The sequence below is a fragment of the Cyprinus carpio genome, chromosome A21 (assembly GCF_018340385.1).
Source record: "Cyprinus carpio isolate SPL01 chromosome A21, ASM1834038v1, whole genome shotgun sequence".
Lineage (NCBI taxonomy): Eukaryota > Metazoa > Chordata > Actinopteri > Cypriniformes > Cyprinidae > Cyprinus > Cyprinus carpio.
In genome coordinates, this window is record NC_056592.1 from 17521420 (window position 1) to 17549277 (window position 27858).

At 37.8% G+C, this 27858-nt stretch overlaps 4 protein-coding genes and 1 long non-coding RNA gene across 17 annotated transcripts in view; 3 read left to right on the forward strand and 2 right to left on the reverse strand.

Annotated features, from left to right (window-relative positions):
* The first annotated feature begins 1658 nt into the window (after positions 1-1658).
* Positions 1659-3608, forward strand: ripply1 (ripply transcriptional repressor 1). Its single transcript, XM_042711112.1, has 4 exons — positions 1659-1910; positions 2049-2130; positions 2774-2847; positions 3016-3608. The coding sequence occupies exons 1-4, from the start codon at positions 1843-1845 to the stop codon at positions 3215-3217; spliced, it is 426 nt and encodes a 141-aa protein (XP_042567046.1). The 5' UTR covers positions 1659-1842; the 3' UTR covers positions 3218-3608.
* A 1774-nt stretch (positions 3609-5382) lies between these two features.
* LOC109086719 (transmembrane gamma-carboxyglutamic acid protein 3-like) lies at positions 5383-8568 on the forward strand. Its single transcript, XM_019101019.2, has 4 exons — positions 5383-5499; positions 6346-6391; positions 7016-7176; positions 8017-8568. The coding sequence occupies exons 1-4, from the start codon at positions 5437-5439 to the stop codon at positions 8566-8568; spliced, it is 822 nt and encodes a 273-aa protein (XP_018956564.1). The 5' UTR covers positions 5383-5436.
* Positions 7623-11066, reverse strand: LOC122134697. The gene is made up of 2 exons (XR_006153044.1): positions 10407-11066; positions 7623-8859 (listed from the first exon to the last, which is right to left on the reverse strand). It is a non-coding gene; the product is annotated as an uncharacterized LOC122134697 (long non-coding RNA).
* A 1384-nt stretch (positions 11067-12450) lies between these two features.
* LOC109086744 (mitochondrial fission factor) lies at positions 12451-20939 on the forward strand. 9 transcript variants are annotated; one of them, XM_042711116.1, is made up of 9 exons: positions 12454-12504; positions 12603-12674; positions 13019-13230; positions 16997-17106; positions 17404-17498; positions 18286-18465; positions 18828-18893; positions 19112-19187; positions 20289-20939. In XM_042711116.1, exons 3-9 carry the CDS (start codon positions 13026-13028, stop codon positions 20418-20420), a joined length of 864 nt encoding a protein of 287 aa, XP_042567050.1. In that variant the 5' UTR covers positions 12454-12504; positions 12603-12674; positions 13019-13025; the 3' UTR covers positions 20421-20939. The 9 variants fall into 9 exon arrangements, with proteins under 9 accessions (XP_042567049.1, XP_042567050.1, XP_042567053.1 ...); XM_042711118.1 differs by having other exon boundaries at positions 12460-12504; positions 13024-13230; XM_042711115.1 differs by lacking the exon at positions 12603-12674 and having other exon boundaries at positions 12451-12504.
* Positions 20940-23110: 2171 nt separating this feature from the next.
* The window catches only part of LOC109086680 (angiomotin-like), a 36711-nt gene continuing 31963 nt past the window's right edge, over positions 23111-27858 (reverse strand). For all 5 annotated transcript variants that reach the window (XM_042711123.1, XM_042711124.1, XM_042711125.1 and 2 more), the window contains 4 exons: positions 27197-27387; positions 26474-26853; positions 25370-25621; positions 23111-24191 (listed from right to left, as the gene is read on the reverse strand). In XM_042711123.1, coding sequence (XP_042567057.1) covers positions 24067-24191; positions 25370-25621; positions 26474-26853; positions 27197-27387 — 948 coding nt within the window. In that variant the 3' untranslated portion in view covers positions 23111-24066. The remainder of the gene's footprint in view (positions 24192-25369; positions 25622-26473; positions 26854-27196; positions 27388-27858) is intronic.

Genomic DNA, 27858 nt, shown 5'->3' on the forward strand with positions numbered 1-27858 from the left:
AAACAGACTGGGACTAGACAGACACCCATAAGCCAGAACACTCCCAAATGAACAGAATAAACAACATACCTCTTATTGCCACCCTCACAGTCTGCTGCTATTCTTCAGTTTCCTCTATCTATCTATCTATCTATCTATCTATCTATCTATCTATCTATACTTGGTTCCTTTAAATTACTTTAACTGTTGTAATCTGTGACATATAGATTATACTCAGTCATTTTACGTATCTGTTTATCTACAGCAGGCATATCATCACGACTTTGAGGAAATGAATTTTTTCCCATCTATTTGCAAGACTACATTTGCCCGTCACATCTTCTACTAATTAGATTAGTAAAGTGAATGAAGACACAACCGTTAATTGATTCATTGCATTAGCTGTTATCTCAACTGTATGTTTAAGCAATTGCTCTCCGCTATCTTGCTTTATCCATTTGTGCCTTTTGCCTGACGCGGGTCAGTTTGCTGGCCCTATAGGAGGTCGGAGTGACGCAGTCTCGCAAATTTGCTCCTCCAAACGGAGCGACGAAGTCCATCAAGTCCCCATTAGGACCTCATTAAACTCGCTTAGTGAGATATTTTGCACCCTTCTTAAGGGCTAAGTGTGAACGCGTGCGTTTAGACAAACAGCGCGAGACGCGCTCGAACTGACCGCGGATCGACTTTAGTTGTTAAGCTTTTGGTGAAGTTAAGAGCTGTTTAAGTTAAGAGCTGTTTTCAGATCAGTTTTTGAAGGCAATAATTAAAGGAGACTAGACAGCAGATACGGGTCATTAGAAAATCAAAATAAACGGTAGGCCTTACGTTATTTAAAGAAAATTATTTTTTTAAAAAAGGTTATTTTAAGATAAAGATTTTAAACATTGAATTAGGCAAATAATGACTTTAAATGTTAACAATCTGTTTTATGCAATCTCAAGCTAAATTAAAAATAATAGGTAGCCTAGGGCGGTTAATTTATGCCAGAGTTTACTATAAATCCATGCCAATACATGGTGTTCATTATTAAAAAAGAGAGAATTTAGAGAGAGAATTTCTACAATCGTTTGTTTTTTGCACAGACGGTTGCTGTACAAAATCAAAATGGTAACGGGTAGCTAATAACCCAAATAAGCGGGTTAAATTTAGGCTAATAGCCTTCAGTAATAAGATGACATTAGTAGGCTAGTTTTTTTATTGATTCGTTTCATTTACATAATTTTAAGGGGGACAGAACAAAACAAAGAAGAAAATAACCTATAAAGTAAAAAGAAAAAATTATTTATTTATTTATCTAATTAATGATAAATGTTTTTTTTTTTAGCTATGATTCGGTACATATTTTTGGTTTTACGTAGGTCTGTATGGTTTGATCACAACTGCACACATAGTCCTAATTAATGTAGCTTCGAAACCTAACTAACTAGCCTATATTATATATGGCCCCACTCCTGTGTCGCCCCCCGTCGTCTTTCTCGCAGATGGTGAGTAAGTTTGCTCCTCCGTGCTGTTGCAATAACCTCACGGTACCAGATTTCTCACCCTCACGCTGGGGCGCACTGTTTATACAACTGGAGCAGTCTTTACACCAAAATGTCCATAGCAGTCTCTATCCCCATCATTTGGCAAACAGCACCAAACCCCCTCTTAAAACAGCCTCAGATCATCTGGCATCGGCACCATCGTCCAGCCCCGCCCTCGCCCCTGCAGCTCCAGCTCCATATAAACCCCGAGAGCGACTCCCCTTCATTCATTCACTTCCCTCCGGAGGATAACGACTCATCCAAGGCGTCCATAGCTCGGAGATCTTCCAAAAAAAGTACTAGCCTATTTGGGACTAACGCCCTGCAAAAAAGATAAATGAATTCTGTGTGCGTTACCGCTCCTCTTTCCAATACAATGAACACCGACATCCAGCAGTCCATCAGGTTAGCATTATTTGCTTTCTTCTATTCTATTCTATTCTATTCTATTCTATTCTATTCTATTCTATTCTATTCTATTCTTTATATAGAGGATGCCTGTTAGATTTTGCATCTAAAATATTACTGTCATTTGATCCACAGCCCAGCAGCTTCCCTGTGGAGACCGTGGCTCGTGACCAGAAAGGATGCACAAACTGAATGCCGGAGAATCAAGCTGGCTTGTGTAAGTTTTTCCACCACTGCAATCTTAATATTTCAATAGAACTTGCATCTATAGGAATGTTATTAAGTTCAGAAAACACATGGTACTGTGATGAACTCAGCGCCAGAGTGCTATCTAGGCTGCGGGATTAACAACGCAGGAAATTTCAGTTTGCTGTGTGGAGTTTTTTTTTTAAGAGCAGCAGGTAGCTTTAAGGTGACAGACAGGCATGTGGTGAGCATTAAGCAGCAGATTGTGTGACTGTGGAGGTGTTTCATTGACACCAAGCCCATTCAGTGACGCAAAGACAAACTGAGAGCAGCTCTAGCGCTGAGACACTTTAGCCATATGGCACCACTGTCTGAGTGTGAACACCGAGTCTGTGCCCAGAGACGAGGTGTAGGAGAAAACAGCTCCCAGAGAGCAAGCGATCGCTTGCCAAGATTTTAGCAGACACCTCTAAGTATGGGAAAGGGAGTTGGAGCCAGTTTCCCACAAACACTTTAGCCTGACACCCGCCATGTCACAGCTTTTGCATCCTGCCCAGGGTGTTATACACCCACAAAGCTGGCAGTGATATCACCTCATAAACACTGGACAGGAAGCATTGTTTGAGTTGTGTTTATTGCATGTGGTCTTACACGTCTTTTCTCACTCTTTCCAGCCTTACTCCAGGCCAGAAGTGCCCAGTAACACTACAACAGATGGCAAAATGCAGTCTTTCCAGCACCCTGTCAGGTCAGTGAGCATTTAATTTAGCTTGAGCAATGGTTTTGTTTTGTAACATGCTTTTATTTTGGCCCTAAAATCCTAATCTGTTCCAAACAAGTCTCATTTTTTCCATGCTAAAAAAAATGCATTTCTGTGCTCTGTTTGTATTCAATATTTTATTTCTTCATACTTTAGGCTGTATTGGCCCAGATCGAAGTCATACGACTACCTCTTCAGTGATGGTGAGGCCCTTCTCAGAAATTTCCCAGTGCAGGCCACCATAAACTTCTACGATGAGTCAGACAGCGAGGAAGAGGAGGACAGCTGTGATGAAGACGACGACAGCGACGCTGAGGAGTTTCTTAAACTTAACAGTCACTTCACCGGTTACAACTGAACGTTCATCCTCACCCGTCTCCGCAGCTGTGACTTTACGCTGAGGAAAAGTTCATAAATTTAACATCAACACTGGATAATGCCCCATTGTGCTCTATTAGAGAAGCCGTGCCATCAATAATTCAGTGCATGGACTTGGTGTTTTTATGAGCACAACCAGAGTGATTTTACTGATTGTTTTATGCAGGAAACATCAATTACATGAATGCAGATTCAGATATGTCTTGCATAAAAGTAATTCCTGTTAAAAACAGTGAAAATGCAGTCCCACATTGGGAAATCTCAGGGGTTCTTACCTTCTTTTGTATATAAAATTCTATTTGTATTCTATTACCCATCCCTAACTTATGATTTATGTGCATATATGTGTATTTATGGCATATTTTTATACTTTTGATTTAAAGTAAAATCTATATTTAAATGATTGCAAACCTTGTCTGTTTTTGATTTGTGCTTCTGATAAGTCTCTTTTTTTGAACTCGAGTCCTTTGATCTGTTGACTAGAAGGGGCTCTGCTACTTGTCCAGGTTTCAAACAAAAGAGGTTTGATAAAGGACACTGTCCACTATGACAATATTCCCCTAAGAATGTAAGATTTTCAAGATTGGACTCTTCTTTTGAAGTCACAGGTCAGCAGAGACCTGACTTGATGGCTTTGCTACTTCTATGAATAGAAATCAGAGAAAAGGCAGTTTCTTAAAGGGGGACACTGAAATGGCTATACCTACCAATGAGCCAGGAAAAAATTCCTTTAGGGCATTCAGCCCTACTCAGAATATTTTGGCAATGGAAAACCATTGTTTGCTGATAACCCTCTAAAATATGTTAATTTACTATATAAGTTATTCATCCATTTCCCTTAAAGGAAATTTTGTCAAATCATTCACAAAACCTACTAAAATGTGCCTCTAAAATAATAATAATAATAAAAATAAATAAAGAAATAAATAAATAAATAAAAGAGTTATAGTGTGAAAAAATACTGTACAGATATGAAATTCCTTGAGAATAATAATTAAATTTTTAGCTACAGCATACTAAAAAATGAGTATTTTTAAATAATATACTTTAAAGTGAAATGAATGTAATGTTTGCAGACACTGGATTGCATGTCATTTACAATTAAATTAAATTGTTTTATACCAATTAACCGCAGTTAGTTCAACTTAGGAGTGCTTTTTTGACATACCTAAGTAGGACTTGAGTACATCTTTATGTCATTACATAATTACTTCTATTGTCATTGAAATATGGTTAAAGTGTACTGCTGAAAGCATACTTTGTTATTTTTAATTTAACTGTGTATGTCATGTTTTTAAATGTATTTGTAATTACACACTTACTAAAGTTGCAATTTAGTACATTTAAAATAAATTAACTTTAATAAATAGTAATTAAATAATTTAGAAATTAAACTGTAATTTAAAGTAAAAATTTTAATTTGACATTACTGCAAAGTGCACTTTCTAAAAAAAGAAATATAGTCATGAATGTGTAGTCTCTTTATATACTCTTAAGTGGCTTTTTCATTAATTTTATATATTATCTGTTTGTTTTTTTAAATATTCTTTTACAATTTTATATACACAAGTTGGACATTTAATACAATTATGCATACTAATTTTTTTACACAAGGAAGAGTGATTTTAAAACTGAGAAGAACATTATCCATTACAGTCTCACAGCATAACTGTAGTTACATCATGGGTTTTCAACAGGGGGTCTGTGGCACAGCAATTTGGTTGTTACATTTAAATATGAGTTTAAAAGTCGTTTTGCTGTCATGTGGCTTACTGATATTACAAAAATCACAAAGCTCCATCACAAGCTGCAAAACAGAGTAAGAGGAACGGTTCAGCATTGTGGGTAATGCTGTCTTTTAACTCAAGGCGTGGCATCGAGAGAGACCCCTGACTATATGTTGACTCTGTCATCCTCTTTTTCTAATTAAAATGTCACTTGGTGGCACTCCGCGTCCATAACGATCGGAATAAAACATTAATGTCTGGGCATAAACATCCAAGGGTTTCTTGAAACTGTTTCGGAGAAGCGTATACGTGTGCCGAGACAGACTACACTACCCAGTTTATTTTTACCCATTCCCCAAGAAGTATGACTTTGCGTTTACGAAATCAACAGAAAATTTTCATTGGACAATCAGGGGAAATCCGTGACTCCTATTGGTCCATCCGCATGTCAATCAAACGGCATCCGTGACTCATGTGGGTGCTCCCTAGCTGGAAACAGGGATGGAATGGACTAGCAATTGCAACAGCCTGGAAGGTAGGCTTTATTATTATTTAGCATCTCCGAGTTACAAATATACACGTTGTTTTGTTTTGTTCCATGGCAACTAAAAAAAAGCGCTGCGTTTATAAATATACATCTATCATAAATATACAGTAATCGCACTGAGAGCCCCTTCTAAGGAGTACTGTCAGCTGCTTTAGTCAAACTGAATATGTGTCACTTATTAATATTTTAGCTTTTAAGAAAGCTGTTTGCCTTTAGGAATGGCCTTAGGAAAATGCAATTAGCCTACATTGAATTGTTTTGTCAACATTTTCTAAAAACACTTGCACTTAGAGGAAAAAAACTAATTTGCATCTAGCATTTCAAGTATGCTTTGTATGTCTTATTTGTCTTACTCGTGTTATCTCCGTTATTTTTTATATATATTTTTTTTATTCTATGCTGTTTCAAGATGTTATTAAATGTGAAATTGCGTTGTGCTGATATTTTTCATGTGCGATAGAGCGATAGTAACTCGCGAATTAAATTAATTCGTTAAGGAGTGAGCTCGAGTGATATAAATTTAGCTCGCGCATCTCTCTATCTACCCGCTCCGTTACTATGGGAACCTCCTCCCCCGCCCTCCTCCTTCCCCCATAAGCGTATCTTAGACGGGCAAGAGATTATGTAGATATCTATAGTAAAGATATCAGCCTCCATGTCAAATTTAGAATATTGCAAGGAAAGCCATTGGCCTGGAGTTCATATTTGAGTCTCAATTAATTTGTTGTTTTGTCTGTCGTGATAAAAACAAATGTCCACAATTACGATAACAACAAGTGTGCAACATAAGAAAACCTTGTCTAACCCTTTAAATGCATATTTTCTACTCCCCAGGTAAAAATACTTCAAATTGAGTTCTCTTGTGGTAGTATGGCAGCAGGTAAGGACCAGATATAAACTACTTCTTCTTAAAACGCTGAAGTTAGCATAGGGTCCATTCATATTTCTGTCTGATCTAAATATAGTGCAGCAGTTCTTGACACACCTTGTTAAATGAGATAAAACCTTGATGTAATCGATGATGTGTCAAAGCTGTTTGGGTTCCTCGAGCCCTTCTTGAGCTGTGACTCATTTCAGCATTGAAATAGCCCATACTGATATTGAAGCACATTAAGGAAATAGATTTTTTTTTTTTTTAAATTTTTTTTTTTGTTTTTTTTTTCCCTATCTATTTTCTAACTGCAAGTTATAGGTCTTATTGATTTTTTTTTTTTTTTTCTGTTATTATGTTTTTTTTTTTTTGTTTTTTTTTTTATAAGGTGATGAATGATGATTGGTTTGTGGATGGTTGTTAGAATAATGATAAAAAAAAGATTTTCCTATCAGTAATTACAAATTTTATGGGAATGGCATGAACCATTTTGAGTATTTGTCAGGCCTGACCCATTGGCAAAGTCATGAACTGGCAAACATACATATATGTATATACATACACACACACAGGAACAAACAGAGAAACACCTTTGCCCCCATTAAAACATATAGATGTCTTACGATCTCTCAGCGTTCCTAAATGGCAAGGATGCAAACTCTCTCCTCAAACGTTTTCCACGGGCTAATGGCTTCCTGGAGGAGTTCCGGCCGGGCAACATTGAGAGGGAGTGTGCTGAGGAGAGCTGCAGCTTTGAGGAGGCCAATGAAGTGTTTGAAAATAAAGAGCGAACGGTAAATCCTGTCTTCACCAGCAAAAGATGTAAACAAATTCTATTTCCTGTGTTTTTTGTTTTTTTTTGGATGCAATTTAACAATAATGCAAGTCTGTTGTACCATTATTCTGATTTTATGTGCTGTTATGCATACATATTGTTTCTTTTAGAGAGGTTGATGAAATACCAGTAAATCACTTTCAACAATTTGCTGGCTAATACAGTGCAGTTTTAGGGTGAACAATATGTGTGAACAAGCGCTTGCCAGATTTGGATGCTTTTATGTAAGAAATCTGCTGTCATAGAATTTGAGCCAGTCGCAAAGTTCTTAGGAACCGAAGCAACTACTCCACACGCTTTACCTACAGGCAAACATACATGACATACAGATTTATAATTCATAAGTGGGTGTTTCTATTAGGAGTTACCTTTTTAGAAAATAAACTCTCTTAAAACTCACTTTTGCCATTTTTTTTTTAAGTCATGAACATTTTTATTTCAGTTCCTGTTCCACTGTGTTTAATAGCATTCTGTGATGGAAATAAAAAAGGAATGTATATGATATTTTAAACATTTTTGGATTTATAATATTTTAACAGTTTTAACTTTAAAGAGAGGCCTGATTTTTTTTTCAAGGTCGTTAATTGATGGTATATGCTTTTGTTGAAGCCATAAACCAGCATTATTTTAACTTATTTTCTAAATAATCAGGTTTAACAGCAGAATGTCAAAAAAAAAAAAAAAAAAAAAAAAAATGCCAAAACTTTGGAATGGAGTTCTGGTGGTGGTGTGTGAATGCCACTGCATTTTAAGTTTAATTTGTGAAAGTGGCTTTAACCATCTATCACTTCATTCATAGATGGAGTTCTGGAAAAACCGCAGCATCTACACAGTGAACAGCAATGCTGATTCCCGCTCGGAGCGGTCGGACGCTGTGTACATGGTGGTGCCCCTACTGGGCGTGGCTCTCCTCATCATCATTGCGCTCTTCCTCATCTGGCGCTGTCAACTGCAGAAGGCCACACGTCGGCGTCCGGCCTACACCCAGAACCGATATCTGGCTAACCGTAACGCCCGCAGCCTCCCACGCATCCTGGTGCACCGGGACCCTCCCTCGCATTCAGAGAACTCTCACGCCAATGACAGGCCCAGCGTGGTGGTCAGCAGTGCCGAGAGGGGCGGGGCTTCAGTCACGCCGCAAGACGCCCATCATCACGCCAGCCACAATCAGAACAATCGCTCCCTGTACGTGCAAGATTCGTCTTTGTCCGTGGCTTCCCACCTGTCTGGCGCAACCCCGCCGCCATCCTACGAGGAAGTTACCGGCCACTTAGAGAGCAGCAGCGATGAGACGACAGCCCCCTACAGTGATCCTCCACCCAAATATGAGGAGATAGTGCTAGAAAAGTGAGAGTTTTCATAAAAGAGGACACATATAGTGGTAACCAAATGTTAGGGATACACTGGTTCCCCAGCACTTATCCTAATGTGGCTCTCACTCCGAACGGAGTGTGCAGGCTATGTATGTGACGGTCTCCTTGTGTCGTTGATTGGTTTGTGGACTGCACTGGTAAACGTGGTTGTTTTTCAAGTCGCAAAGGGTCCTTCTACCTTCACGCTCATGCGGTCTTCTCACCATTTCCGTGTACCTTCACTCCTCCTTCAACCTCTCACACCGCAACCCTCGGCTGCAACGGCTGCCCTTCAGAAAGAAAATGTATAGAAGTGAAGAAGAGATATATCCCTCATCGAGAGGTACCAAGTTGTGCACTGCATGGTAATCGCATCAGGCATCAAGCTTTAGAGCCTGCTAGGAATCGAAAGGAGCGTTCATGTGGGAAAACAAGATGATGTGCCAAATCTAACTGGCGTATCGTAGAAATGTTCAGACACGGAATATTTATAGAGTGTGCGTGCTGTCCTTTCTTGTGCTTATGAATTTGTGATTTCATAGATTCCCTTACACTACAAATACTAATTCCTGTGAAATCTTATACCAGCAGTATCTCTGATCCATGCCAACGTCCTTAGAATTAGTAATACATGTAAACTGTAACACTGATGGGAACAAAACAAATGCAAAATACAACATCCAGATCACATATTTGTAAAATTGAAGATGGTGATTACACCGTTGTGTGGAAAATGCACTCAAAGGTATGCACACAGTTTGATTGTTTACAGACACATACACAGAAAATTACATAGAATGTAATGCGTTTGTTTCATTTGGAGCTGGGCCTTAGAAACATGTAAGAGTAGTCAATCAGATCATCTGCTCAGCTGCTTATGATTTTACGGTTATTGAGAGATTTTGCCTAAAACGCTGTGCTCACACAATCACTCTCCAAGACACAAATGCACAAAAACTCACACAAAAAACTGTCTGGGGCTCAATCATTGGATAATACAACATTCCAGGCCCTTGATTTTCTTGTTTTGTTGTTCTCCCCATTGACTGTTTACAGTGTGTTTTATTACTCTTTTTTTTTTTTATATATTACAGCATAAAAACTGTGTGAATTTGTACAAAGCTTTCTGTGGCTTTTGACATCACCAGGTGCTATAGTGTACTATAATGCTGCTTGTTCTCACCTTGTTTTCCTCCTCATCACTATCTTTCTGTGTATAAGGCTTGTGCTCTAACTAGTCAGCCAAACTGCCCATCTAATACATGCAGCTGAATCATGTTCTCCAGCTCAGGTTTAAGCCAATGAACTGCTGCCATTGTAGTAAATGTGTAAATAATAAGTTATTTGCATGAGGGTGTAAGATTGCCCTATGCAGATTTCGCAACGTGTACAAGCTGGTCACTCGCGTCTCAATAGCCGCACTGACCAAAAGAAAGATGCTTGGTTTGAAAGTGACTTCCCTGTGAGCTGTGCTTCATATATCTACAGTATTGACAATAGACAATGGACCTAGCTTTGCCCACAAAATTTCACTAATGTGACCGCACTTTAGGAATATCGCTGTATCAATCCATTATAAATGTAAAAGTGACATTGCAAGGGGTCAGTGGGTTGTTGTGCAAAGCACTAAAACTAATGAAGCCTTAATATAATTGTGCTGAAATCACTGTAAATGCTAAAAGGGTTAGAACTTTAACATGACAAAACGCTTTCATCCAAACAGTAGACCGAACGGCCTGAATATATATACAAGCACAGTATTTGAAAGATGCAGTGGGGAAGTGGGGTTTGACCTTGCTTCTGCTCAATGAAAATGGAAGAACTGCAAACTGCTTACTTGGCTTGGGGCTCGGCTCAAGTCTCTTGGGCCTCTACTCCATCCACAACAATCAATCCCACAATGCCCTGACAGACTGTCTTTTGCGCTGATGGAGCACCCAGCTCGGTAGACAGCATTGATAACGGCTGGCACAGACTGCAGATCAGTTTCAGGCTTGGTTGCTGTTGAAAGACTGATAAGAGAATAGCATAGACAACTCACTATAGCAGATGATGAGCGTTAAGAGATGGGCTGTACTGCTGGTAGCTTCAGTGAGTTGGCTGAACGTTACAATGCCGCCGCATAAAGCAACAGGTTTCTAATATAACAACATTATGTCAGAGGTAGCAAGAACTGAAGATAATTTCAAGTTTGGTTTATCTTCGTTATTTTAGACTAAGATAGAACTGTGTGCGTGAAGAAATGTGTCAGAGAATATGTGTGTGTATATGTGTTCGTATCTAATGCCTGTTGCCAATACTTGTGTTCCCATCTAGCATTTGTGCTAGTAAGAATGTGCCACAGAAGCCACAGGCTTTCGTTTATATGCTAAATATATGTTATATCCTAAACCAAAACATAATGCACCATTGTTGTTCTTCAAGCCAAATTGCATGATTTTCCATCATTTATAATGTGTAATTTTTTTGTTCATTTTATCATATATATATATATATAATTATATATATAACATGACACAAAGTTATTTATATTTATACAAAGTCACTCATTTCTTTCACTGTGGCTCTAATTATCTTGGATCTGTTTGTGCTTGTTACAACAATTTTGCATTTATATTTAAACACATTTTATGAACATAAGCACTACTGGTATTGTAATTCATAACTATGACAAAGTTCAACATTTGTGTATGTCTTGTATCAAATTTCCTTAATTTTAGGCATCATGGCAATTTCTATACCAAATGGATATAATATACACAAATATCCATTTAGTGTGAATATACAATGCATATAATTTGTCGCATATAAGTCAGTTGCGTAAATAGTAAACTGATGCATGAATCGAGTTTTTAGTTTTATTATTATTTTGCTTTAGGAGTATTTCTTCATATTTAAGCTTGAATATAATTAGGAAAATAATTAATACAGCTCTGTGAGCTCAGTTTTATTCATGTTGAGTGCTTTGTGTTTCTCACCCAAAGAAAATGGACATTAATTGCTCTTTAGTGCTTTTAATTAGGCTTTAAAAGTGTTTAATAGACCACTGATTTTTAAAACAGCCCGAAGTCTTTAGAGTCTTCCATAATAATTCTACATAGCTTTTCTTTAAAGATTTGTCTCACATGGATCTTAACAGAGCTTCCAATGAGATTGATATGTTTTTTAAAATTATGTCATTCCTTTTCTGTCAAAAACATCATATGCATAATTTCAATAAGTTTAAATTTAGAGTAAATATATCTTCTTAATAGAAGAGTTGTGATTAATGAACTTAGTAGAACTGAGGTACTATTATAGTTTGTAGGAATATTTAAATTAGTTCTCAATTTTTATATTTTCCATTTTAATATTTTTTTATTTTATTAATTTTTGTTACATGTCTGTATAGTTTTATAGTACGTTCTATGTAGGTTTCAGTATTTTTTAGTTTCAGTTTTTAGTTTATTTTAGTACATTAGGTTAACGAGCTGAAATATTTTTTAAATGGTTTTAGTTTTAGCTAACTATAATAAACCTGTTAGAGAAACACTACATGTTTACATTTTGCTCAAATATATGGATTTATGAACACAACACGGTTTATATAGCCAAAACATCTGTATCTGTTAAATAAAGGGAGATATTTTACATGTACTTCTGAGAAATATTTTCCTTTCCCTGAGATCACACTGTTAATTAAATGTTCCAAGTGCCAATTTCCTTTTTGTGAAAGCACATGTTCTTGGATAATAGTATATTAAAGAACGAAAATATATGTAAATATATGTCTGATTGTTTTTTTTTTATTAATTAGCTTATTTGTTGTTGTTTTACTAAGAATATGAATCTGTCAATGTATTGTTATTTAAAGCAAATGTCAGGGATTTGTTTCCAAACAGGAAGGATCGTGACAAATGACGTCACGTACGTCCGTCGCCGTGAACTGAATGAAGGTGGGTCGAACAGCTCGTTGGAAGTTTAAAGAAGTGTTTTTTATTGAGCCAAAACCCCTAAACGCTTTGTCTACTGTTTGTTAATTTATCGCTAGTAGATATTCAAAGGTCTGTGTGGAAAAACGAAACCAAACCGCTCCGTCCAAGCCGTGGACACATTATTACGACGTGTGAGTTGACAAATTTAGCTCACGAGCTGTAAACAACAGGTGTCTGGTCATTTTGGACCAGTGTGTTGCTGTAACGTTATATAGAAATGTGAAATGTCATAAGGGAATGATCTTGATGGCTGACCTGTGGGTCAAGGACCTCTCACTTTGAATATATTACAACCTGCAAGCAGCTGCTAACATTATTTGCTTGTGGTAGCAAACAATGTTAACGTTACTCGTCAAAATACTTACCACGACTTTATATTGTAGTGTATTACAGTCCGTGTGTTTTACTCACGCAACGCAGCTTAACATTTGATGGTGTGCCGTGCGGCCAGTCTAATTCCTTTTACTGGCGTTAGGGTAGTTATGGCATCTCCAGGGTATTTTGGTGACGGTCCTCCGATGCGCGAGCATGATCTGTTCTTCACTGAGGTCATCAGCCAGAGGATGCGCGTGCCCGAGCGCCTGAGGGTCGGTCCAACGCCTCACGCGCACGCACCTGCAGACCAAAGACCCGAAGAGCTACGTGCTGCCTACAGCATGCACATACCAGACAGACTGGCCTTAACAGGTAGATTTCATATTGGTCATAATTCAGACTATGTTAAGCAATGATTTACAAATCAGATTTATGAATGTGTAGTTGCATTTATTTGATCAAAAGTAAAAACAGTGATGCACTACAATTTAAATTGTAAGAGGTTAAGGAAAACAAAACAAATTTAATTAATACTCCATTAAGCAATGACATTTGGTCAAAAGTGAAATAAATTTTTAATATAAAAAAAGAAAGATTTCTGTGTAAAATGATGTTCATTTAACTCTATATACATTAAAGAATCCTGAAAAAAGCATCAAGAAGAAACAGTCAAGCAACAGAAAAGGACAGCAGTTTGTAAGTGTTTTGCCTTGTTTTCTCATTAGACTACAGCGCGGGTCATCGTTGCTAGGAAACTTTGTTTCATTTACTGTGTTTTTTACCATGGTAAATACGTGCTGAAGTGGCGTTTGTTCTCGCGTTTGCCTATTGCCTACTCCCCAGTTTCAGTCTGCTAAATAGTAAGGTGTGGCCAGCTGACTTCAATAACAGGTACTCAGGCAAATATAAAAGTGGTTAGTTTCACCGCGACAGCCCTTGTGTGAAGCCTTCTCATGTAAAGACCATCGACTTTACCTGCGCGACTCCACCGAGCAAGGACACCAACAAACCACTTGAGTATTGCTATTCTCCCCTTTCTTTTCTTTTTGTATAGCTTGTTCTCAACTACTTATTTAGGTCACTTGTACTCACTATGTGCTTTCAGATCTCTACTATTACTACTAACACTCGGAGAGCACGCACTGTACGTCGGAGGCAGGCCTATCCCAAAAATCTACGGCCTGTCCCTCTGACCTCTACTACTTTACTCTCTATTCCAGTTGGTCTCTGGAACTGCCAGTCTGCTGTTAACAAAGCAGATTTCATTTCTTCTATTGCTACTCATTCCGGTCTCAACCTCATGGCCCTAACTGAGACTGGGATCAAACCTGAAGAGACTGCCACTCCCGCAGCCCTTTCCACTAATTTCCAGGTACACCTGGCTGCAGCCTGCAGATCGAGGCGGGGCTGCATCTGAGGCGGTGATGCACGTGTCGCCCCAGCCCATACATACTCTGATTGGTTTGATCGTCTTTCATAGACATACATGATAGGAAATGTGTGCGTAGTTGGTGTAGGATGGAATATGTTGTTTAAAAAGCTAAAAATACTGTGCAGTTTTACAAAGCCTGTTCTGACTCTCGCACACTTTTCAAAACTTTCTCTTCTCTTCTGAGTCCGCCTCCACCTCCTCCTTCATCGACTCTTACAGCCGACGACTTTGCAGTTTTCTTCACAAATAAGACAAGAACCATCAGTGACCAATTCTCCACACCGCAGACGGATGATAACTTCATAACGACTAATACATACTCTCTCCTCCTCCTCTCCACTATCAGAGATGGACGTTTCCAAACTTATCCTGTCCAGTCATCCTACTACTTGTCCACTTGATCCAATTCCCACTCACCTGCTTCAAGCGATTTCTTCTTCAGTAATACCTTCACTTACTCACATTATCAACACCTATCTTCACTCTGGTACAGTTCCCTCAGCATTTAAGCAGGCTCGGGTAAGCCCACTGCTTAAGAAACCATCTCTAAATCCAGCACTTCTAGAAAACTACAGATCGGTATCCCTTCTTCCATTCATTGCAAAGACACTTGAGCGAGTTGTGTTTAACCAACTCTCTATGTTTCTTGTACAGACCAACCTCCTGGACAGCAACCAACCTGGCTTCAAAAGTGGCCACTCAACTGAGACTGCCCTGCTCTCGGTTACTGAAGCCCTGCGACTGGCAAGAGCAGCTTCAAAATCCTCAGTACTCATTTTGCTGGATCTGTCTGCTGCTTTTGACACAGTTGATCACCAGATTCTTCTGTTCACCCTCAGAAAGATGGGCATCTCTGGATCCGCACTCCTGTGGTTTAAGTCCTACCTCACAGATAGATCCTTCATGGTGTCTTGGAGGGGTGAAGTTTCTAAGTCACAACTTCTTGCTACTGGGGTTCCTCAAGGCTCAGTACTTGGACCACTTCTCTTCTCCATCTAAGTGACGTCATTAGGATCTGTCATTCAGAAGCATGGCTTTTCCTATCACTGCTATGCTGATGACACTCAACTCTACTTCTTATTCCAACCAGATGATCCAACGGTAGCTGCTCGCATTTCAGCCTGTCTGAGCGACATTTCTAGCTGGATGAATGACCATCACCTTCAGCTCAACCTTACTAAGACAGAACTGCTGGTGGTTCCAACTAACCCATCGTTACATCACAACTACTCAATACAGCTGGGTTCGTCAACCATAACTCTTTCTAGGACAGCTAGAAACCTAGGAGTTGTGATGGATCATCAGTTAAGCTTCACAGACCATATTGCTACAATGACCCGGTCCTGCAGATTTGCCTTATACAACATTAGGAAGATTAGACCCTTCCTGTCAGAGCAAGCCACCCAACTTCTTGTCCAAGCTCTTGTTCTCTACAGACTGGACTATTGTAATGCTCTCCTGGCGGGCCTACCTGCATGTACTATCAAGCCTCTACGACTGATCCAGAATGCAGCAGCGAAGGTCGTCTTCAATGAGACAAAAAAAGCTCACGTTACTCCTCTCCTCATCAGGTTACACTGGCTACCAGTAGCCGCTCGCATCAAATTCAAGGTACTGATGCTTGCCTACAAGACAACCACTGGCACGGAACCAATATACCTAAACTCACTATTTTAAACCTATGTGCCCTCCAGAAGCTTGCGTTCTGCAAGTGAACGGCGCCTTGTGGTGCCATCCCAAAGAGGTTCAAAATCACTCTTATGGACCTTTTCCTGGACTGTGCCTGGCTGGTGGAATGACCTCCCGATCTCAATTCAAACATCCGAGTCTTTACTCATTTTCAAAAAACATCTAAAGACTCATCTTTTTCGCCAGCACTTGACCAACTAATACTAGCACTTACCTTTTCGTGTCTATCCTAATCTTGGAAAAAAAACCTTGCTACGGGTTCTGTGCTAGACTTACTGAGACTTGTCATGGCACTTGTTATACGGTTGTTGTTCTCTTGTTGGTCTGATAGCTTCTGTTGTTCTCATTTGTAAGTCGCTTTTGATAAAAGCGTCTGCTAAATAATTAAATGTAAATGTAAATCACAGTTTCCACAAAAATAGAAAAAAGCTGAAAAAAGCTCTTTTTTTTTATATTGGTGATAATATATTAATTGATCATAATTGAATGATTTCTGAAAGATCATGGGACACTGAAGTCTTACGGCTGGAGTAATGGCTGCTAAAATTCAGCTTTGCCATTACAGGAATAAATTCCATTTTAAAATAAAAATTACATGTAAATTACATGTTAAAAAAAGAAAACACTTAAATTGTAATAGTATTTCATAATATTACTGCTCTTATTGTGTTTTGATCAAATAAATGCAACCTTGGTGAGCATAAAAGACTTCTTTCAAAAACAAAAAAAATATTTGTGTATATTAGACAGTGTATGTTAGTAAATTTAATTTAGTACTCTTAAATTTAAAATCTTTTTTCTTTTTTTTTGCACTGAGCACTTTTTTGCACTTTGTAATAAGATTGCTAGTATCTCGGCATGTAATCCTTTTTTTTTTTTTTTTTATGCAGCCAATGAATTTCAAGTAGGTTTTTACTCTTTTTGGAAGAATTAATTGATGGCTTGTTACATGTGGATTCAAGCAAGCGCAAGATCCTCTTTTTTTCTCTTTTAAATCCTTTACCTTTTTTTTAACAGAAGCTCCTGATCTGAGTCCACGACCTCTCTTCACTAAACACACTTCATCAATGTGGGACCTGGAGCATGGGTCCTGGGACAGGGAGGCGTTCAAGAGACAGCCTGTCAAGGTAGTGTCACATAGCCTCACGTAGCCTATGACAAAATGGACATAAATTGCAGCTTATTCTAGCCAAGATCTGCCCACTTAAACAAAATAACAATGTGACAGCCTCGTAAAGTGTCCAGTCACAATTTATTTTGTTTATATGTGATGTGCAGAGGAAAGTTTATATTATATTAATAATAGAAGGGTGTAAAAAAGGTTGTTGGATAACTGTTGAGCCACTTAACAATATATATAAATGTCAGTGAGTGTCATGAAGGGATTCATTCCAGTTCATGATATTTCTTGTAATGTCACACAGAGTCCACTGCGAAGGTCTTACAGTGACCAGGCTTTTGGTCGAACCCCACCTGGAACCCCCACACACTCCAGACAAACACTCCGCTCCCAGTCTCCGTGAGTTTTGAAGTACTTTGTGGCAATCATATTATTATAGAGTTATAATGCTGTCATATACAAATATACAAAGAAGCTGACAAATATTAATGACCAGAATGAAAGTACACTATATATATGTGTGTGTGTGTTTGTGTGTAGAGATAAATAATCGTGATGATTTTTTTTTCAGGATTTGTTTCTGCTTTGTGACAATTATAAATGTCTCTGCTGTGAAATATACATTTCTTTATATTTTATTTGAAAATAGAAAGAAAAAGATTTTGCACAGTACATTTTTAAATATGTATATTGGTGTGTAATCCATCAAACAAATATTTTGTATTAAGTGAATACAGACAGTGTACATAACACAGTACAGAGTCTCACAATTAATGAGCTCATAAATGGGGCACGATTGTAAAAGTTTAAGCAAATTAAAAAAAAAAATTAAACGTTCTAAATGTATTTCATTGTCAGCTACCCTAACACAAAAATTCCCTAGAATTTTCCCTGAGAGTTACTACAGTATGTCTCCATTTCATAGCCTTTAAATACATGTCTCACTACCACTAAACAGCCACTAGAGGGCAGGAGAGATTGATGGTCACATTTGGTCAGTTCACGTCACCTTCTGTGCTAGATGAGAAGCTTATTTACCAGACTCATTTATCTGATGAGACTTGTATTTAAACAAACCCATATAAATGAAGACTGTCAGGTTTGTGTGTTACAGCTAGTGTCAGTCTTAGTATCAATTCTTAAATAACAGCCGTGCTCCTCTATATCCGTACCTCTCCCGCAATAGCCGCAGTATTGGACGTCCACCCATCGTGCAGACAGACCCATCCCCACCAAAGCCCCCAGGGCACCCCTCCATCCCACCCAACCTGCTGTCCCCACAGAGCATGCTGCAGGCCGCCAAGGAGCTGGGCCAGCAGGCGTCTCAGAAACTCCTCCAGACCGTCACCAAAAAATACTCCTCCAGGTGACATAGATCCTCATCCTTCACGGCCTGCCTGTCCCCTCCCGCGGTTGTGGGCTCTAACAAAGCTGTTTGCTTTGACCTTTAAATCCCTGTTGTTTGGTTTAGTTTGGTTGTTTCTGATGGAACCGGATCCGATTATCCTGTCAGACACCTTTCATGCTTGCAAATTCATATCAGAGCTTTGGGCTTTGATTGAATTCACTGCTATTGCTTGACCTCAGCAACTAACAAGCACCTTAAGCATCCTAAAACTGAGCTTTGAGCTTTTAGTTTGACCTTTCTTTTAATTTTGAATGGAATTGATCACAAAATCATGTTCAATGTGGATTGCTTTGGTTCCTGGTGTCTCTCTTGTGTTTTAAGTTTGGTTACCCAGAAAACCATCCCTCTCAGGCTGTGGAGGTTCAACCTGATCAAAGCAGGACAAGGTGACAGTGACCAGTGCAGTTTCCATGTAGTCAGTAAGAGCAGGCAAACATTTCCCGTTTAGTTGTTAATGTAGGGTTTTAGTCACACAATGAATTGTGCTGAGGAATCTCGTCGAATTCAGTCAATCAGTCAGTGATGTAATGGAGGGCCGAGGCGTCATGTGCATTTCATTGGAAAGTTGTTGAAGCCTTTGGTAACATCATTTCTTGTCCCACAGTGCCTCACAGGATTTCTGGCTCAGTCCTGAGGAGGACACAGGTACTGCTGTCGAGTTCATGGTGCTCCGCAGACAGGTGAGTGCTTGAGTGCTTGAGCTTCACACCGACCACAAGTTCAGATTTCACTGTGAAACAATGCATTCATTTGGGCTTAGGCTTTTTCTATTCTGTTGTGTAGGTTCATTTTTTGTTGTGTAGGTTCATTTTTTGTGTGTCAAATCTGTAGTTGACGTAATGTTACATGGACTAACTGTTGTGTAGAATTTTTATTTTTTTTAAGCTTAGTTAACTCTCTTAATGATGTTTCTCATTTGTTAGACACTTTGGATAAAGGCAACTAAATGAATAAAAAAGCAGCCAAAGTCTGTAATCAAAAACTAAAACATTGATTTTAATTGATCTGGTGATATTTTTGATATCTCTAGTCAGCTAGCTTTTGGTCAACAGTGAATTTCTTAGCCGAGAGTTTATAATGTTGCCAAATTGTTGAATCATGTTTGATTAAAAAATGAAAAAGTCATATTACCAAAGGACAGAAAAACAAATGTACAATATGAGGAGTGTAGTCCAGTTTACAAGCAAATGAGCTGGATCTTTTTTTCCCTTAAAATATTGGTTGATTTGACTTTTTAGTTTTTAAGTTTTTTTGAGCAAATCAAATTCATAATTTATATAACAAGGACTCATTAAATTGATCAAAAGTGACAGTAAAAACGTACAATGTTACAAAAAGTTTAAATGTTTTTTTCCCTATAAAATACAGAGAATACTAAAAAAAAAAACTGTTTACAAAAATATATATATTAAGCAGCAAAAAAAATTCAATTTTGATAAGAACCATTGTTCATAACTGAGCACCGAAATCAGCATATTAGAATGATTTCTGAAGGATCATGTGACACTGAAGACTGCAGTAATAATGCTGAAAATTCAGTTTTGCTATCACAGGAATACATGACATTTTAATATGTATTCAAATAGAAAACATTTTATTTAAATTGTAATAATATTTCCCAATATTACTGTTTTTATAACAAATAAATGCAGTCTTAGTGAACATGAGACTTCCTTTAAAAATATATTTGAAAAGATCTTACAAACCCTAAACCTCTGAACAGTATACAGTGTATTAATATGGATCACACTGAGAGTGTTCCTTTGATTTGACTGGTTCAGGTGGTGAAGATGAGCAGGAGGATAGCAGGGCTGGAGAGACAGAACACAGAGCACAAACAGACAGAGCTGGTGCTGTTCTCTCTGTTACTGTCTGCCTGTCTGATCAACGGCTGGCTGTGGATGCGCAGATGACGGCTCACATAACACTACACTATTCAGACAGCACTACAAGAGCAGCAGAGTTGTTTACTGGGAAGTGCATAACTGCACATAGTTTATATAGTGATTTACTAAATTTTTTCTTTACAAAATTATGGTAAATGGATGGTTTAGAAACCACTCCTATTGAGGACTGTCATCAGAATGAGGCGTGAATGTCTGAACCATCCACTCGTACGTGTCATGATCACTTTGTGTTTAAAGTGATTTTTCTCCTCGTGAGAGTTTCACTGATGATGTCATTCAGTAATGCAGTCTCTCTGGCACTTTTGATCAGACTAGTAGCTATTTTTTATGTAAAATTTAGTAAATGCAAAAATAGATTTTCTGCATGCTTTACAAGCAAGCAATTATGAACGTATAAATATGAGTTTTTATATTTATATTTCCTTTTTTTCTACCATTTAGGCATTTGAATCGCCTTGAGCCATTTTAACTCACTTGCCCAGCCTGATGTATGATGAATATTTAAAATAAAAATTATAATTCGTCTCTGATGTCTCATTCTCTCATGTATTAAATATATCCGCTAAATTCATTCACATGATGCCTGACAAAGAACAACTAAACACTGCAAATGGATCAGTTTATTAAAAAATTAAATTAACCAAGCAAAAAGTTATTGAAACGCTTTAGACTATAAACCAAATGAGAAATGTAAAGCCTTATACAAAATAAGATGGGAAATACAATTTAATTCGATCATCATTGTACAGTAATAACATTGTCAAGCAGCAGCTAGAGTTACATTTTGTAATAAAAACAAATACTAGTGAAATGAACATAAAAACATTCCTCGTGAGGGAAAAAAATATGTAAAATGCCCATCGATGGGACACAAGGGTACATACTATACAAAAGACAAAAACACATTCTAATAATTCATCCTGAGATGGACCAACACATTCACTTTATCAAATGTAGCAAGACCATCAAGATTAGTTTAGATAACGTGACTGAGGCTTCAGGTGGAACAAACCGATAAACGTGGTAATGAAATCTTGACTTGCATAAACAGATTAGCCTCACAGTGAGACTGATCAGCACGGTTAAACTTGAACTCTGACCCTTCTAAAGCAATAGGTACAGTATCAGTTTGCACACAGGGAACCATATCTGAAATGTAATGTGCATGTTTATCTGTATTTTGTCCCACCTTTGTCTCAGTCCACTCTTTGGTCCATTGTCTTAGTTTGTGCCCAAATTAGATTAGTGCTCTTCAAACTCGATGAAACTGTCCTAAATACACAGCTGTGTATGGGTGATCTAACAATGCTGGAAATGTTTCTTTCAGATTTGGTCTAAAAAAGAAAGACAGGAAGGAAGAAAAAAGAACTAGTTTCTATCTCTCAAGTGAATGAGAGAAGACTTATTGTGTACAAAATGTCAAGTACCGATGCACACAATGTGCTGAACTGAGACCAAATGTGCTCAAATACTTGATCACTTGCAAATGAATTCAATTTGGTCCATGTTTCAAAAAAATGAAATATGAATACAACTACAGTGAGATTTGTTTCCATGAAATAAAATGATCCGAAATCAAATTTTTAAGGGAAAATATTTCAATATTTTTTTGTTTTAAAACCCGGTTTAATTATTTTAGACTTATATATGGTTGTCTCTTAACCTGAAAACTAACTATAAATATCAAACTGCTATGTTGGATGTCATTTCTTTAGCCCTGTATTTTTTAAATCATCATATAATAGCTCCACATTGGTCACATGGGATTTAGGGCTCAGATGATTGGCTCAAAACAAGACATTTCCTGCTCCAGCTGACCCTTCAAGAGGAATGGCTTTTATACTGCAATGTTTTATGTGTCCTTTAGGGGGCAAAATTTGCTTAGTGCCAAGTTTCAACTGTTCAAAGGTTTAGGGTTGGTAAAAGTTTTTTTTGTTGTTGTTTGTTTAGTTTACTTTTATTCAGCAGGTAATGTATTAACATATTAAAATGTTATATTAGGATATTGTATATTAGAATATATGTTTTTTTAAGAACCAAATCAACATAGAATGATTTCTGAAGGATCATGTGACAGCTGGAGTAATGGCTGAAGAAAACTTAGCTTAGTCATCACAGGATTAAATTACATTAAATATATTACAATAGAAAGCAGTTAAAACAGATTTTTATAAAATATTTGCAAACTTGGTGAGCATAAGAAAGAAAAAAAAATCTTACCAACCCCAAACTTTTTTATGAACATTGGTGTATTTTTCATCATATATTTTATTTTGAAAATTTAGAATCATTCATCTGAAGGCTTGAGTTCTTTGAGAGGATGACCTGCTTTAAAAACTTGCGTTTGAATGTTCATTTGTTCAGAAATGACAAAAACGCCAGTTAACATGCTGAAATACATCTTTGAGACTATTTTTTTTTTCGTATTTGTGTATAAGCACCCGAGAAACACGAGCAAATTCACAAATAACTCAGCTTAATGTTGTTTTAGAACGTTTTAGAAAAGTGGTTCAGATGTGCAAACACTCAAAACGTGACATGTTCCAGGTGAAAACGGTCATATCGAACAGACGTCACATTGATGTGCATCACGTCAGGGACTGAACATCAAGCAGAAAACCTCTCTCAAGGTCATCCTCAAGAAATTCCAAAAACGCTGAAGCACGTGACATAATTATAAAAGCATTGAAAACAGATGGTTTCATAGATATTTACTGACTTCATGGAAGAATCTCTATTACACATCCATCTAATCTTGAATTACATTAAACCCTCTAAAATAATACAAGGATCATTGCTTGGCCCTGCTTTAAAACATTTGCGTATAATTTTTTTTTTTACAGATTCCTTTGATCAAGAGCTAAATGTCTGTCTTGCAACAACAGGACTGAAAAAAAAAGCTATTTTGTTATCTATAAAAGAAAACGATGACTTAGGAGTAACCATCACACTGTGAAAGGAACAGACTGGGACATCCTGGCTACCACCACGTGCAAAGTGTGGTACCTCTCACTCAAGGCACGTTGTGGCTGCTGTAGCTCTACTGGAATGATGGACCTCAGTTCTGATTGGAAAACTACAGACTCTCACACAGACAAACCCAAAACCAGTTGGGTCACTCATACTTTCACATAAGGATACATGAGCTTGTGGACACAGGTAAACGCTTGTTGGTCCATTGCTCTTAAACAGTGCGTTTATATGTGCTGTACAGACAATGTGTCCTAGAATAAAAATGACATTCAGTTTTACAGTATTCTGATTCAGTATTTACATGTAACAACTGTTCGGCTAGTCACCTTATCGCTCGATACTCAAGTGCCACATTTGTATTATTAGTACATATACACAATATAACAATTGCATACCCAAAATAAGTAAAAACAAATACAAAGTAGTGCAATAAAATGTAAAAAATGATGCCAATACATTTGGTCCGAGGGTCTGGAGGGGAAAAAAGACCACCAGACAATACTGTACAAAAAAAACAAACTGTTGATTGTAAATGATGTTGTGTATTGTTGTTTACAGATTTGTGTAAAGAATGCATTCCTAAACATCCTGACAGTCTTGATCTGAGAGTAACGGAGAGAAGAGAAGCGCACGGTTCCTTCACCTGCTTTGAGTTGTGTCTTTGTTGATGTGTGTGTGATCAGATGAGTATCTCCACCATCTCGCTGTCCACGTCCTGCGCTGGGAGTGGTGACGACGGCAGGCTCTGCTGCGGGAGCGACTGCACTGGAGCTCTCCTCTCTAATGTACTGCTGTGAAACACATCTGTAGAGACAAAGAAACATGCAGATGTTTATGGGTTAATGGTGAAAAAGAGTGTTAAAGATTAAAAATAATTAAAAAGGAAACATCTTTTAAAAAGCTAGTTTAAAACATGCCATGTTCTAAGAAATGTACTCTTTGTATTCATGTTGGTTTCATATGGTTTTGAAAAAAAAAAAAGTTTAAATATAATGACCCCAAAAATGTCATGATGTAACCTTATTTTCCTTGAATACATGTGAGTCCAATATTTATATATATATATATATATATATATACCAACCAGCGACGTCTTATAATAAAATGGCAAATTCTCACACATGTGACCCTGTACCACAAAACCAGTCTTAAGTGTCCATTTTTCGAAATTGAGATTTATACATCATCTGTTAGGATAGGCTAATATTTGTCCGAGATACAACTATTTGAAAATCTGGAATCTGAGGGTGCAAAAAAAATCTAAATACTGAGAAAATTGCCTTTGAAGTTGTCAAAATGAATTCTTAATGCATATTACTAATCAACATTTTTTTATATATTTACGGTAGGAAATGTACAAAATATCTTCATGGAACATGATCTTTACTTAATATCCTAATGATTTTTGGCATAAATGAAAAATCTATAATTTTGACCCATACAATGTTTTTTTGGCTATTGCTACAAATATACCCCAGCGACTTAAGACTGGTTTTGTGGTCCATATTTTCCTGTTTTCCCATGCATGTTGATGCAGAAAGTACTTCTTTTAAATATTTGCAATAATATTTTAACAAAACTACTTCAGTGCAAGTAATTAAAATAAATTATGCCAAACTACAGAATTTTCTTTTTTCTTCATATTGGGACAGTTGCATAACCCTAATATTTCTTACTTTATAGCCCATAGAAATATCAAAATTAATTATAATTCACAAATGAAAAACATACTCATCATAGAAATGTATTCAAGTTATTGTAGGTAAGAATCGCATGTCTATTGAATAAATGATTAAATCTGGATTTAAAAAAAGTCATGTGATTGACAATTTGATCAACTTTCTGTTGCACTGTTCTCACCAGTTGCAATTCAACTATTCATTAGTGGTTTCTGGGTTAGTTTGTCATTCTAAAAAAAAAAATGTGAAGAATGCACTTGTTTAACATCTGTAAAATGTGATTTTGTGTGCATGTGTGTGTACCGGCAATGCGGTCAGGTATGTAGACTGGGCTTGGGCTGCTGATCCGGCTTGGTCCGGATACGCTCTGCAGGGCAGGTGTGCTCGGCTTGCTGGCCTCCTGACCCTTTTCCGTCTGGGTGCAGCTGTCTCTGCTGCCGGTCTTTGAGTGTGTGGTGGCTGGCATGGGGGTGGAGGGCAGGACTGGAGAAGGAGAGGACGAGATGGACTCGGTCCTCAGAGAGTCACCTCTGAACTCTGGGCCCAACAGAACACCTGAACATGAAGAGCGCAAACAATTCAGGTACAGTAGGTGTACTTAGCAGTAGCATTCAATAAATTGAATGAACAAATATAAAAATAAAACACTATATACACTTTACTGTATAAATGATACATTTGTTCTTATTAAAGCATTAAAGTATTACAGTTCTTCAGTCAAGAGCAGTGAGGGTCTTTTCTCTTTGTGTTTTGTTATTACATTACCACTGGAGGAATAGTTCACCGAAAAATGAAATTTCTGTCATTATTTACTTACTCTCAAGTTGTTTTAAACCTGAATTAGTTTCTTTCTTCTGTTGAACATAAAAGTGTAGGTAACCAAACAATTCCTGGTCCCCAGTGACTTCCACAGTATTTTTTTTCCTATTATCAAAGTCAATGGGGACCAGAAAATCTTTGGTTACCCAGATTCTTCAATTGTGTTCAGCACAAGATAGAAATAATACAGGTTTGGGACAACATGAGATTGAGTAAATAATGACGGAATTAAAATTTTGGGTGAACTATCCCTTTAATGACAAGCTGCAGCATGTTTAGTACTGTCACTTTAAGAGCTGCACGCATCCATTTTTCTCTCAACTGTTCACTTTCACTTTAGACATAAACTTTTTGTGTTTATATGTAAACCTTGTGTGTTTTTGACAGTATTAGCGCAATAAGACATGAAATATAACTTATTCCATCAATTAGGCGCTGTTCAACAGGCTTTTTAGTGTGCACGCTCAGAAAAAGTGCATGTCAGAACAGCATGTGAATGAAATGTTTAACTGGGGCTTCTTTGAGGGTTAAACAGTCCCACCAGTATCCCATTTCAGATCTATTCCACATCACACTGGATGCACTTACCCAGACTGCCCTTCCAGCTGCGGTCTTCCCTGCGCTCCTCCGTGATGGGGCTGCTTCCACTGAGGCCCAGAGAGTGTGACAACAGCCCAGAGCCACTGGAGCTGCCAGCGCCTGTAGCTATGGACATGAGGGACTTGGAGGGCCTCATGGCAGGTGCGTCTAATTTGCTGGCCGGCTCTTTCCGCGAGCGATGATGCAGTACCTTTATCATGGCGTCCTTCTCTATAATCTGAGCATGCAGGTTCTTGATCCTGCTCTCCATGTCTAGACAGCGGCGGTTAGCCATGAGGATCTCCTCTTCTTCTTTCTGGATACGTGCCTCCACTGAAGTGTCATAGCTGCTGCTGGGGGAGTGGCTAATGATGGCGGAGGATGTGTCTCTGAAAACAAACAAACATAAAAAACAATGAGAAATTGAGTAGATTTTCAATAAATTTTCACTAGTCACTTTTATTTTATAGTTTGTTTTCAAAACCAGTTTAGTTTCATTTTCAGTTAATGGTCATAGATAATTTTACTTCTTTTTTTATCTAATTTAAACTTTTAGTTTTATTTTATATAATCTCTGTATTCACAATCATTCATGTAGTCAATTTGAATGACAGCATTTGTACTGCAGTGCATTACAGTTTCAGCTTAGTTTTATTGTTTTGCAAACTCACTTTTGATAAAATTCTATATTCCTACATTGTAGACTTAGTGGATAGCAGTGAATTTTTGTACCTCTGTGTGGCCACAGAAGCAGCGGCGTCCAGCGCGAACTGTCTCATGACGCTCTCTTCCAGGTATTTCTGCTCCCATTTGGTCATGTCGGCCTCCAGGGCCAGAATCCTCTCCTCTTTTTCTCTCAGGTGCTCCATCAGAGCCGCTGTGCTGAACTCAGGACTAACTGTGTTCTGAGAACCACCCTGCCTCTGTGAGAGTAAGAGAGAGACAGAAAGGGGAAGAGGCAGAATCTGCAATTAACTTGTTGAGTTTTCTGTGTGGAAAAGCCCAGTGTTGTTGAGCTGTGTATTTTATGCTTATAAGAGTATTGTGCCGTTAGTCTAGCAACATGCTAACATTAAACCATTGTAATCAATCATGAGTTGAGTCTCCTGTGAAGAACGCTATATGTAAGCCATATGGAGTCGCTGCCTACAGCATTACAAATCATTACTTCTAGCCCATGTATGCAGTATACAGCAAGACCCACTATGTTTCATAAAAAGTCTAAAGCATGTCTTTATGAAGCACTCTCATAATTTGGAAGGTCAAATTTAAGGCATTTTTAATTCTCTGTTGTTCTGCGACAGACAAATTCCAGTCATTTCGACATGAATCCATGTGATCAAGAATTTTGTCTGAGGGTAAAAGATGTCCCCGTGCAGATTTCACAAGAATCA

Excerpts from the sequence above, each read along its gene's own strand:
- LOC109086744 (XM_042711113.1), top strand. The coding sequence starts at position 12,975 with ATGGTGTGCCGTGCGGCCAGTCTAATTCCTTTTACTGGCGTTAGGGTA. Across the intron at positions 18,894-19,111 it reads CCTGATCAAAGCAGGACAAG|TGCCTCACAGGATTTCTGGC; the intron begins GTGACAGTGACC and ends CTTGTCCCACAG. Across the intron at positions 19,188-20,288 it reads TCATGGTGCTCCGCAGACAG|GTGGTGAAGATGAGCAGGAG; the intron begins GTGAGTGCTTGA and ends TGACTGGTTCAG.
- LOC109086719 (XM_019101019.2), top strand. The coding sequence starts at position 5,437 with ATGTGGGTGCTCCCTAGCTGGAAACAGGGATGGAATGGACTAGCAATT. Across the intron at positions 5,500-6,345 it reads CAATTGCAACAGCCTGGAAG|GTAAAAATACTTCAAATTGA; the intron begins GTAGGCTTTATT and ends TCTACTCCCCAG. Across the intron at positions 6,392-7,015 it reads TTGTGGTAGTATGGCAGCAG|CGTTCCTAAATGGCAAGGAT; the intron begins GTAAGGACCAGA and ends ACGATCTCTCAG.
- ripply1 (XM_042711112.1), top strand. The coding sequence starts at position 1,843 with ATGAATTCTGTGTGCGTTACCGCTCCTCTTTCCAATACAATGAACACC. Across the intron at positions 1,911-2,048 it reads GACATCCAGCAGTCCATCAG|CCCAGCAGCTTCCCTGTGGA; the intron begins GTTAGCATTATT and ends TTTGATCCACAG. Across the intron at positions 2,848-3,015 it reads TCTTTCCAGCACCCTGTCAG|GCTGTATTGGCCCAGATCGA; the intron begins GTCAGTGAGCAT and ends TTCATACTTTAG.